The sequence below is a fragment of the Lemur catta genome, chromosome 3 (genome assembly GCF_020740605.2).
Source record: "Lemur catta isolate mLemCat1 chromosome 3, mLemCat1.pri, whole genome shotgun sequence".
In the NCBI taxonomy this organism is placed as follows: domain Eukaryota; kingdom Metazoa; phylum Chordata; class Mammalia; order Primates; family Lemuridae; genus Lemur; species Lemur catta.
In genome coordinates this window covers 21927546-21940749 of record NC_059130.1, presented here as the reverse complement: position 1 = coordinate 21940749, position 13204 = coordinate 21927546, and the positions used below count along the sequence as shown (strand labels likewise).

General features: G+C 40.4%; 1 protein-coding gene across 1 annotated transcript in view; it reads left to right on the top strand.

The window, feature by feature from the left end:
* TBX15 (T-box transcription factor 15) overlaps positions 1-13204 on the top strand; it is a 106045-nt gene that overhangs the window by 74145 nt on the left and 18696 nt on the right. Inside the window, exon 6 of the mRNA XM_045546325.1 lies at positions 2323-2387. Within this exon, the coding sequence (XP_045402281.1) occupies positions 2323-2387 (65 nt within the window). The remainder of the gene's footprint in view (positions 1-2322; positions 2388-13204) is intronic.

Genomic DNA, 13204 nt, shown 5'->3' with positions numbered 1-13204 from the left:
CCTAGCTCCCACCCCTGAGTCTCTATTGCTTGAATGTAGTGAGTCGAGTCATAAACATCTGGTTCGGACACAAAGGTATCAGAATACCTCCCATGACCAAGGCTGAGAGTGGAAACACAAGAGTGCATATGGAATATGTTGGTCAGGCTTGTTCTAGTGTAGAGGCATGAGGGTAATATATACAACCACGGCTGGGTTTGCTGGGACTAAGATAGGATATATTGGAAGGGGACTTATGCATTGAGGGGAGATTGAACCAGATGGCCCCAACATGGATGACACAATTGGATGTGCTGAGTTGCCCAGACTTGTGAAGCTGTCTTGTTTCTTCAGATTTGCTTGTGAGTCCTGGAGATTGGATGAGATGAGCTGTATCCTGCCCCATTCAGTCTCACATTTGTAGGCTATCCTGTGGGTAAAACCCTGGCAAAAGTCTAGCTACTTTTCTGCCTTTTGCATGAACATTTCAGGTCATTAAATGAACAATTCCTAGTGGCAGGCAAGGCATGACTTAAGAGAAATGGAAAATGCAGTCAGTTATTTGGGTCTTTCAGGCTGGGGTGTATTGTCTGGTAGTATGATTCCACCTGATTGAATTTATTCCATTCATTCATTATTCACTCACTTGCTCACCATTCATTTACTCATTCATTTAACCAAGCATTTTTTTAAGTGCCTCATGTATGTCACATACTGTGGATCTGATCATTGCCCAGTTTTCTGCGTCAATCTCTGCCTAGGTGAGTGATTTATCACCACTTTGGGGCAAGGAAGGTGAGTAGAAGAGAGTTTACAGAGTCATATACTGGGCAAGCATTGGTTTTTATAGAGAACTGAGTTAGGTGGGTCAGACATCTGTGTGCCAGGACAGGTTTTATATCAAGCTTTAATTTAAATCTCAAACTAAACGGAAACTAAATAAAAACAACAGCTGTTGTTAACAGTGATTTTCTTTTTACATCTCTTTTTATTTTTCATCAAAAGGACTTGAAGAAATACAAAAACATAGGACTCTTGGTATCTTATGACATTCCATACAGTTAGTACACAACATAGAAAAATACAAAATATTGAGGGTTTGCCTAACATTATCTTTATGGCCTAAAATGTAAACCTAGATTGTGCATGTGCATATGTATTTACTAATGTCATTATTCAACTCTTACTCTAAACAGTTATGTGCTGAACTCTATTTAGATTGAGTAGAGATATATTCATTATCTCAGTTAATTAGCCAGAATAATTCTACATGGCTTAACACAACAAGGGTTTATTTTCCCTGGGTTAGTGGGAGTTATGCTCCACATGGCTACTTAGGAGTCCAGGCTGACATAAGGTCCACCATCTTGAACCTGCCCCATCTGGAACACTTGGCTTTTCTCAGCAGGGAAAAGGAGAGATGCTATGCCATCACCTGGCTCTGCAATGCTTTGTCCCAGAAGGGACTGGTATCACTTTGATCAATCCACAGCCCACTGGCACAGACCAGTCGTGCAGCCCCATCTAGTTACATGCGGGAGCACGTTTCCTCCATGGTGGGTGGTACATGTCTCTGCCACACTCAATATCGTACAAATCCAGAGTCCCAAAAACCAACTTAGAAGCCAAGAAAATATAAGCAATTAATAATAAGATAGCTTAAAATTAATATTAGCAAGTATTACTAAAATACTTTTCTTGAAAATTATCTGAACAAAGTAAAACATAAATGCATCTGTATAATTTTATTAATACAATGTCTGGTTTCATTAGAAGCAATTTATTTTTTTAACCCCAGTTATTAGGATTTTGAAATATAATTTGTAATATTAGTTGTAATACCACATTAACATTATATTTATATATTTTCCAGTATCAATATAATTAAGAGTAACTAGGCTTCTTTACTGTTTTTATATGAAAATATAAGAAATTTAGAAAATTACAGTCATAAAAAGTTTTAGCGACTTTGTCTTTGCTATAAAACGTAATCTTGGCATAATTAAAATATGTTATATTTCTATCCTTGCTTTCTGTAGTAACTGCACAAACTCTACTAAATGATTGATAACTTGGAAACCTTTTATTGAATGCTTTTAGTTCAAAAGCAATGAAAGTGTATTGTATAATAAAACTGGGAAAATTAACATTTCATAGTTTAGTAATTTCCTTATAAATTAGAATGAGAAAAAACATCTATTGGTAGATTAAGTTTTTGTTGAAACTCAATTCTTTATAATGATTGTGTGTTTAACAGAGTGATTTTTTGTTAATTTTCTAGGAGTAATAATAAAAGAAATCAGTTAATATAAAAACAATTCATACTTATTTGTTTGTTTCTAGATCACCAGATTAAAAATTGACCGAAACCCCTTTGCTAAAGGATTCAGAGATTCTGGGAGAAACAGGTAAGAATAATTGGGGAAGCTGACATTTCTTTTCTATGTGACATTACTTTCCCCACATTCTATTGGTGGCTCCTGGCTCCTGATTTTTGGAAGACACCTGCATGTTCTGCCACTATGTTGACTTACTCAAAGAGAAATGGATACCTGATCCAAGAATCAAAAAGCTGCCTGCCCCAAAGGCTGAATTTTCCAAATTCTTTGTTAACACAGTCTAAATCACCAGATCAAATTCCTCATGGTGTTTTCCTCCCTACATCATACTTGGTAATTCTGACACTTAAAACAAATTTTATGGTAACTTATTATCATCGAAAGATTGCTATCTTTTTCTGATAAGTACTTATAGGTAGGTATAACACCTGCAGTGATATCTCATATGTTTTGCATTATCAGGAAACAAGGAGTTATGGACAAATACAATTTTTCAGAAAATTACTACCGTTAAGAACTAAAGCTCCAGCCTGAGCAAGAGCGAGACCCTGTCTCTAAAAATTAGAAAGAAATTAGCTGGACAACTAAAAATATATACAGAAAAAATTATCCAGGCATGGTGGCACATGCCTGTAGTCCCAGCTACTCGGAAGGCTGAGACAGTAGGATTGCTTGAGCCCAGGAGTTTGAGGTTGCAGTGAGCTATGATGATGCCACTGTGCCTAGCCTGGGCAACAGAGTGACACTTTGTCTCAAAAAAACCAAAAAAGAGCTAAAGCTTTAAGAAAAAAAATTTAACCATTTTTCTCCTAGGAAATAGTTCCAAAATACATTAGATGTTTCCTGCTTTAGTAAAGACAGTTTATAGAACACCACCTTCTTGATGAACTAGGTTGTGGTAGAGTGGAACTCTTAGGAATTGCTGACATTTGTTGGACTATTTACTCCTGCTGTACATGGCCTTCTGTTGTTTTTCTGGTTGATAATTCTTCTTTCTTCTCTCTAAATTTGATCTCACTTTTCCTATATAAAATTAAAATCTGTTATTCATAGAAAGCTAGGAGAGAACTGAAATTGCTAGGGAAACCAGCTATATCTAAAGTTATTCAGTCAGAAATTTTCATCTTCTATAGACAATATTGAATCAGCAAATGTGAAATGTCTGTCTCACAAAGTGCACAGGCTTTGCAAAAACTATTGAATGGTCAGATATTTTTTCATTATTTGGGGGCAGCTATTTACATCTGAATGACAGATTGTCTGGAGTTATCTTTGGTATTCTCTTTGCAAGGGTTTTTGAATAAATCAAAAACTTTTGTTTAGAACCACTTCATGGAATGTGTAATGCATTATATTAGAACACAGATTTATGCTAAAAATCAGTCATGGTAATAATTTTCTTCACAAAATGATTTAGGAATCACTCCTTTATTAAACGCATTGTATATTTAAAATACATTTAGATTTCTATAAAATTTTATTTACCTCAGAATTTTTTAAGGTCACATCTCTTGAGTAAAGTAAAATTCACTTAAACTTCCAGTTTGCAGATAACAAATGGAGCAATATGTTTTAGGTCAAGCAATTATTATTTAGTGGTGGAGCACACTAGAACTCAGACATATGGACTCCAAGCCAAATGTTTTCCTGTTCCATGATTCTTTGTTTAAAAGAGACAAAGGCCTTTATTTTTAAAATTTAGCCAACGAAGAATGAATATCTATTCCTTCTGTTTCAGATGGGCCATCCTCTTCTTTTCCATTAGCTTATAGTCCATGTCCAGGTCAGACTGTGCCTGTGAGCTATTTCATATTGCCTCCTTTTGTAGGCTCTGCAATCTGGGCTTACTGAGGACCTTGTTAGTGATAAGAAAGTAGAAAGTAAAAAGTAGAAGCTGGCCTTTCATAAAGAAACCGTTAGACCTTCCTTGGTGGTGATTCCTTGGGGCAGGATGTTTATGATAGGCTATTTCCGGAGGTAGGCCATGTGTGGTGAAGACATTAAAATCTTTAGCTTGGAACCCATGGATGGATTTCAGGGGCTCTGTGAGCTCCCAGATATTATAAGTAAAATTGTGTGTGGATGAGCAGGTGTATGTTTTTCTGGGGAGAGATCTATTGCTTTCTTCATATTTTCAAAAAGGTCCAAAAAGTTAAGAATTTCTGCTCTAGACACAACAGTCCATCCACAGGGGCCAAACCTACTGACCTTAGTTATTTAATTACTTCTTTCTTTTACCTTCCTTCTGTATCTCCAGTAGCATTTAGTATTTATTTGTTTTCTTATTGGCACTTGAAATATTGTTTTATTTTCTTTGCTTTTTTCTCCCATTGGAGTCTATGTTTTTCAGAGGTTTTGGTCATTTTTTCTAAGGTTAAATTTGATTACTTAATAAGTACTTTTCTACTAACAAGCACCCTGTCCTTGGAAATTACCATCTGGATGTACTTTGACCATATGTTGTCTATATTGCATAGGTATCAAGGAATATATCTGTCAATTATTGATAAATGCTAAGAAGGAAAGTAAATCAGGTTAAGAGGTAGGGTGAGAGTGGGAGCCACTTTTATAGAGTGAACAGGGATAATCTCTCGGATAAGATGCCATGAATGATACAAAGGAAGCTTCCAGGTATGTACTCCAGGCAGAGGAGACAGCAAGTGCAAAGACAGACAGGTGCCAGGTTTGTTTGTGCAACGTCAAAGAGGCCTTAGGTCTACAAAGCATAGTCTGTGCTCATGAATGTGACTGAGTTGCACGAGAATGGAGGTGCAGAGGCATGACTTAGAACAGAAAATTGGGAGAGATACGCTGTATCAACCAGCATTATGTTTATGCTATAGGAGTTGGAGCCATGCTTTAACCTTGAGAAAAAGACCATTACATCTTGAAGGATTTGCCACTGGTTAGGAAGTTGTGATGACATCTCAGTTCAAGTGCTGAGGTCCTCCTGTCTCCTCCTCAGGCCACACAGGACCTTGGCGTATCATTTGGCCCTGGCCTACTGGCCTGGAGGCTGATGAATGTCTTCCTTACTGCTCAGGGCAGACAGCTATTTGTCTGTCCTTCCTAGTAGGCTGCTCTTCTTCATAAGGGCTCCGGGAAAGCAGAACTATGGCTCCTCATTAGCCCATTTCAATGCTTTTATTTATTTATTTATTTATTTATTTATTTATTTTGATAGCGTGGGAATTTTTCATTATGCCCCATCAAAACCTGCAGGCTACTTTAAGTGCTACTAGTAGTTACATCTGTTAACTGTGATTGAACACTTACTGTGTTCTGGACCCTTTGCTTATCCTCTCTATAATCTTCAAACAGTGCTGCATTTTACAAATGAGGAAACAGGCTCAGAGAGGTTAAGCATCTCTCCTACTGTCACACAGTAAAGCTGGAGCAGGGATTAAAACCCAAGTCTGCCTGACTTCAAAGCCTGTGCATTTTGTATTCTAACAGTTTACTCTTGACATATTTTATCTTCAACCAATATTGAGAACAGACCCCTTCCTCTAAAAGCTCTTCATCTACTTATAAACACTACTAAGTCATATAGAATCTTTGCCTTTCCAAATAAAACAACATGTATATTCTCAGCCTGTCTTTGCAGACTAATCCCCATGACTTCACCATCCACTTTCTATGACCTGTAAACAAGGGATTCCCTAGCAGAGGACAAGAAGCCAGGCTGAAGTTCCCTAGCAGGTGAAACTGATATAATGACACTGAAGTTCCATGTCTCGTGACGGAGCATGGATGAATTATTAAAGGTAGAAAGCATTTTTATCCTCCAGTGCTTTGGGAAGCTGGATTGAAATAAACTTGTTAGGGAAAGTACAGGAGGGGCTCTTGTATTTTTTCTCTTTAAAAATCTCAAAATTGCCTGATAATCACACTTTAATTTTCACTAGTTGTCCACAGGATCTGATGAGGGCAAGAATTATTAATGCCTTTTTGCAGATGGGAAAGATTGATGGATGAGGATATAAAGAATTATTTGTAAATCTTCTGGGAACTGGTGGTTCTGTGCCAGCATCAAGACCCAGTTTACCACCTTCCAGCCAGCACCTCTTCTGTGCTAACGGAGTTCTTTTACATCTAAGATCTTCCTCATGCATCTGAGATATCAAGTGGCTCATGCAGAGGAACATGGTTTTGTTGAGTTGCATATAAATGTACCCAAAACATACGGATTACATTTCCTTTAAAAACACATGGGCTTAAAAATTAGGGGGGAAAGTGCTTGGCCAATGTTTTTTGGTTTTGCAGAACACAAAACATTTGTGGAATACTTTGGAGTTACAGAGTTTGCCAAACCTCAAACCAAAACACGTTCGGGTTTGTCGACCTCAATCCATCCTAGTGTGATTCAGAGGCTCAGGAAGGGAGGAGCGAGGAAGGAAAGAGGGAGAGGACACAGCCACCCACTGTACTCTCCTTGAACGTCTCATGTGAGTCTTGTAAGCCTCTCACACTCAGTACCATCGGAGTGTGCCCCCGGCTGACGGCTGTGTCCTCTGAAGTGTATGTAGAGAAGAATGCTTGAGGGACCTGTAGCTGAGAACACTAGCTTCCCATTTTCCACATGTCAATGTAGAGAGATATCCGTGGAGAAGACTCCTGGCTCTGAGCCCTGTCCCTTTCTCCTTCCTCTTGATGGGAACCAGAGTGACTGATCTGATTGCTGAGTCTGGGAGGAGGAACCTGACAGGAACTGCTTGCCTGCAGAGCACACATTCCAGGCTGTCTTTGCGTTGCGTGGTAAGCCCAGCAGAGGAGGCCTGCAGTCTGGGAGAGCTGGCTTGTTCTAGGGGAGTTCTGCCCAGCTCATTCAGTCTTCTCACCTATGCCATAGTCTCCAGACAGCTTTAACAACAGTGACATTGGGATTTTGGTTTCCATTGCATTAGGCTTCTGTGTCTTCCTCAGAATTGATTCTGAGCTTGGATGAAGACAAGAGGTGGTTTTCATTGAATTGTCTAGGACTCTAGTAGGAGCCCCAGTGAGTCCATCTTTCAGACCTGTGGTGTCACCATCATCAAAGCCTGATATAGTTCTCCCTGCTTCTTTAGGATGTGACAGAGGAGAGGTGTGGGAAGGTCTCCACCCTTCAAACTTTACTTTTGGAGCTGCTACTTTCCATTCCCATGTAATTATGCCCCTGATTAGCAGTCTTCACTGGGAGCCTGTTGTGTGTGTGTGTGTGTGTGTGTGTGTGTGAACTTGAGAGTGGGTGTATGTGTGTGTTCATGCTGTGGGGAAGAGTAATTGATGGCCATTTTTCTTGGCGTGAGGACACTGATAGATTTTGCTTCCAGGCATTGTCTCTGCAATGGATGGGAAGCTGTGCTTACTTCTAAGTTGTTGCTATTTCTAGATTTCTCAGAAATTGTGTGGCCCAAATCCAGTTTTGGGTGCGGGTCAATATATGTTCACCAATAATCAAGGCTGGCCCCAGGACACAATATCCAGTAACCTTTGGGAGATTTCTTCCTTCTGTCCCTGGGGAAAAACAGCTTCCTTCAGCTTGAGGTTTTTTTTTGTCTGTCTTGTGGTCTGTGTTCTTGGGTCCTGCCCCCTGCTAGAAGTAAGTTCCTAGAAGACTGGGACTGTATTTTTTCCAGGTTTCTATTGTTAGATTTTTTTTTTCCCTTACAGTGCCAGGTATACAGAATAAAGTAACAGTTGTTTCTTAACTTACAAAACAGTAAATAGTGTTGATGCATGGCAGAGAAATCAAAAACCAGGAACTCTAGAGTGAGAAAGCCTTATCTCAACCAGGGGCAAATCAGGTAGAGCAGCAGTGGGGAGCTAGTTTTGGATATCACATCAGGAGGGACGGATGGGTGAATCTTTAAATAGGTTAGTTTGAAAGACTAACACCGATTTTCATTCAAGTCTGAGACAGATTACTGCTGTAAGACACTGACTTGGCCCAACTCTAGATTAGACACACATGCCCTTGAGACCATCTGATCTGGCCCTGGGTGGTGGGAGCACACCTGTGCATCCTGGCTCCCTGGAGAAGGACACCCAGCAATTTTTAGTGTCTGTGAGCTTCAGGAAAGTAGGGGTTCCCAGAGGCTGAGTTAAAGCAGAACAAGGTTGAAGAAAGGTCACCCATTAGTAAACTGAGTGTTAAAATTATGTCTTTGGGGGTGGTCATCCCAGCAGGGAGCCTGTACTAAGGGTCATGAAGCCAAAGAGATGCAAGAGTCTTTGCATTGAGTCTCATTGTTGAGAAGCAGCCTTGAGAGGTGCATCCACCCACGTGCCTGGAGAGCCCACTGTACTCAGCTAGAGGGAGTATGACAATGCCAAGGCCCTGCACACTGAAGGGAGAGCCAAAGAAGTGGAAGGAAAGAGGACTCTCTGGGTCTCTAAGCCCACATCTGATGTGAAAGCCTTGTCTCTGTTAGCGATGGCTGCCAGATTTTACAGAAAGCCCAAGTTAGCTTGGGAAATTTCATGTAATTTCTAGGGACTTCCTCCAAAGCAAAGACATACATAAAAAGGAGAGGATTAAAATTATGATCTGTCTGGGGAGTGAGGGGTTCTATGAACTTGTCTTAAAGGTGCCATCGAGTAAGAGACTTTGGATTCTCCTCTGTCAGTGCCCTTCATCCTGTCTTTGGCCTTGGGTTTTACTCTTACTCCCAGCTACATTGCATCTACAACAACTCCAAGGACTGTCCCATGTGACATTTCCAGATGGCATGGTGCCCCAGAAGCCACTTTTGTTGGCACCAGGTGAAGTGGCCCTTCAGTGGCCCAGGACATTGGTGCAGCCTTTTAGAAGGGGATATTTTTCTCTATGGAGTCCATCACTGGCGGCCTGAGCAAGGACACTCAAATTCCATAACTCAGGAACCGTAAGAAAGGAGCTGGAGGCAGGCCCTGTATCACGGGGAGGTTGGTTTACGCAGATAAGTAGTTTTAATGGGTTGCCCTTCACTGAAGAAACAATTAGACCTGCAGGGTGAGGTGCAAGAGGAAATTTGAGTCTGAGCTCATTCTCAGAGTATGGCCCGCCAGCAGTGCTGTGTGCTGGGAATGTGGCTGGCGGCAGTCCTTCTCGGTGCCTAGTGTCCCTTTACGTAATGTTTCAGGGGATGGCAATCTAAAAATGGAGCCATTCACTGCATTACAGGAATGGATATATTTGCTTGCTGAAAGAGGATGTTTAGTGAGGTTAATACTTAACCCAAGGGAAGAAATTACTCTCTAATGCCCATGGGGAAAATATTTGGGAGTAAGGAATTTTCCTGTGACCCCTACTGAAGCAGCTGCTGTCCCAAGGCCATGTTTACAGAGTAAAGAACAATCTATCGGGCAGAAACAGGAGCCCCCTGCTACAGGTCAAGCTCCTCCTCACAACACCCGGTAGAAAGAGGAGTACGAGATGAGGAATCAAAGTGCCTGATGTTAACAGAAGGAAAAGAAGGGACAAGGAAAAGCCAGAAATTAACCCCAGTGCCAGTCCACCTTTGTTGAAACCTGAAACAACTTTTCCTCGGGAGTGGAAGGAGAAAGGGTGAAGGATAGATCTCAGTTAAAATGTTAGCAGAGTTCTCTATTGTAACCAAATAACTCTAATCTTGTCTATACGTTTATCTATTAAGCTAAACATAGAAAATTACTATATTTATTTATAGGTCAAAGATGGCAAAATACCAGCAATTTCATACAGTGTAAACTCATATATTTATTTCTAGCCACTTAAATCGTAAGTATACAATTAAAAGTAATAATTATTTCATATAGTAGTTCAACTTGTCCATTTTTACCTCTAAGTTGATGGTGTCAGCACAGTATCTCCTATTTTATTGATGGTAAAACTGAATACGGTGAGGTACTAGCTTTCAGAATTTGTAAATCCCGCCAGTGACAGCATCTAGGGAATGATTTAACTCCCTTCTGTTGGGCACAGCTTGCCAATTTGTAGAAACCATGCCATGGTCAGTCTCTGACTTCCCATCACTCCTGAAGTCTCATGCAGCAAGCTTAGAGCCAATGAGCCAACCACTTGACTGTTTTCAACCAGCATGACATCCTAAGTATCTTCCTCAATTTCAACTTCTATATTTTCATTTGGTCTCCCTAGAGCCATTGGCTGTATTTTTCCAGTCAATCTCATCCTGCTCTTTCCTGGCAAACCTACCAGCCCCTGTAGATTTTGCATACCCTTTTGTTATCCCTGGCATGGGTGGCTTCTGCTCTTTTGCAGATCTATGGAAGCGATCAGTGTTGGACTCCCTTGCAGGCTCTGCTGCTTCTCCAGTTCGAGGTGGCTGGCCCTGTGCTGGATTCTGGCAGCAACATGCAGCTGGACTCCTCCTGTTCATCCAGGCGATAGCTGTTTATCATGTCCCCCGGCTTGTGGTCTTTTAGCCAGCATTTAACATTTTTTTCCTGCCTTGTTATTTGTTCTCCCTCCTCTGTCATGAACCTTTTCCACCATTGTCCTCTTGGCCATGTAGCTTTGCCAGGGAAAGTTGGCAATCGTTTTGTTATCTATGGCTCTTGCCCAGGAATGGTGTCATCGAACAGAGTGATGTCTTTTTAATGGCTAACATATTTGAATCTCTAATATCTGCAAGATAATGAGGCCTTCAGGGGCTTGAAGGACACATTTTTGGTTCTTTGAGGAGAGAATGAAAAATGGAATTAGGTACCATACAGCTTCCTCCACATTTAATCCAGAGCCAAAGGGCTAACAAAGCTTTGAATTCCAGTGAAGTAAAAATTTATTCTCCTATTACAGGTCACAACCTGAGCAGAACAGTTGGATTTCTTTTGCTTAAGTTAAATCAATGGTTCTCAAACTTTCATTATCTCTTTCTCTTGTTTTGACATATTTTGTCTTTAATTAATCTGCATTTATTAAGTAACAGTTAGGAGGAAGTATTATCATTACCTCCATGTTACATTTAGAGAGACTCACGCAGGAAGGGGTTATATAACTTGGCCAAGGTTGCATTAATAAGCAGCGGGGTTGCAATTTGAACCCAGATAATCTAGATCCAGAGCATGTGCTAATCCATCCCTCATGTGATTTTAGTATCACCAAATTAAAGTTAGATCCTTCCAGTCAAATGCAAAGGAACATAATATTTTAGTTCACCTACTTTATGTTATCATGGGTTTTTATCATATTTTTGAGGCTGTGATAACTCCTTATGGACTGCCATTATTTACTACCAATTCAGACTCCAAGGGAGGACAGGATTCCCAAGTTGAGAATCACTGGGTGAGGAACAATTTTAACTCAGCTCCAAGCATCTATCCATTTGCACCTGTTCTTCCAAGCCATTGTAAGGCACATCAGTTATAGCTGCTTCATCATGTTGATACACTAGTGATACCCTGAATGATGGTTTGGTTTTTAGTCAATTTTCAGACCTTTGGAGGTCTTTTAGAATATCCCCAGTCATCAAATGTCCTGAGTAATCTGGATAATTTGACCTGAATAATTTGATTTCAGGTCCAGTAAAGAGAAGGAAGTGTGGAAAGTTTGACATTACCTCAGTGAAGCAAGGACCATCTAAGAATGTTGGGCTGTGGTAATTAGATCTGAAGGAACAGTATATTCTGGTTCTCTGTTTTTTCAAATAATGGAACAGGAAGGGAAAAGAATGGAGATCAGAGGCACAGCACCACCCATAGGATAAAATCTAAGCACCTATCATGGAGTAAATGTCCATGGTGTCTACCCTTCCCATCTTGTCCCCCAAGCTCCAGTCACCCTGAACTATTTTTAGTTCCTAAAACATGCCTCTCTTCCATATCTCCAAGTCTTTGCACATACATTTAACTCTACTTAGAAAACCCCTTTCTGCCTCTTGTCTACATGGAAAGCTGCTGAGTACCCTTAAATATTAAGATTAAACAACTGGCCCTCTGTGGAATCTTCCTTGAGTTTTCCAGGTATATTAAGTACTTCTTGTTCAATGCTCCATGGCATCTTGGCATATATATGTCCAGTGTAGCATTTATTGCATAGCTCAGTACTAGTCATTTATATCTTCTCTTTTTGTTAAACAACACACTCCTAAAGGGTAAAGACCCTGTGTGTTTTTTGCCTTTATATCTCCTGAACTTAGCACATATTTTTGTTTTCCGGGTTGCATAACTCCTTTATGACTTTAAGACCCCTGTCTCAGTAGGCTTCCCTTAGCTCTTGACTGTCTTCTACTGAGAGATGACCAGTAGCCCGATCAACCCATAGCATATGTTCCCTTTGTTACCATTATCACCAGCAAATAGTATGGGGAAGACTCGAAATTAGGAAAGTCAGAACTAAAGGGAAAACAAACAAACAAAAAATCCAACTCCCTATCTCAAGACAAATGAAAAGCAGTAGTATACATTGATGTGCTACCTAACAGGGTAATGAATGTTTTTATAATTGTTGTGATTATCAAATATTTGCTGAACTTCAAAGGAGTGATCCTACTATCTTTTTTTTTTTTTTTGGAATGAGAAGGTTGGAAGGATATTTCTTTACAGTCTGGCTATTTTTCCAAATCAGTTGATCTCAAGGCACCATCAATTTGAGAAAGAACTCCTTGGCTTGCTTTCTCTCTTTCCACTCTCCCCTCCTCTTCAGCATATTCTGTTGGTTTGGCCAATGAGCAGACTGAAGTCTGAAAAGAAGAGGTCTGGAAACCAGGGAGGTGATTATAGCCAAAGCACTGAACAAAGGGGGTTTGGATGTGGGCTTTGTTGTCAGTGGAGCTAACAGGGAAAAGTAAGTAAGAGGGGGACACTTGCCAATTTGACCATTTCTGATTGGAAACCTCAGAGATGACATCAGTGGTGTGCAGCAGACCCTGAGAGGCCCACCATGTGGAACACGTTAATGGCATGTGGTTACCTAAGACCGCTTT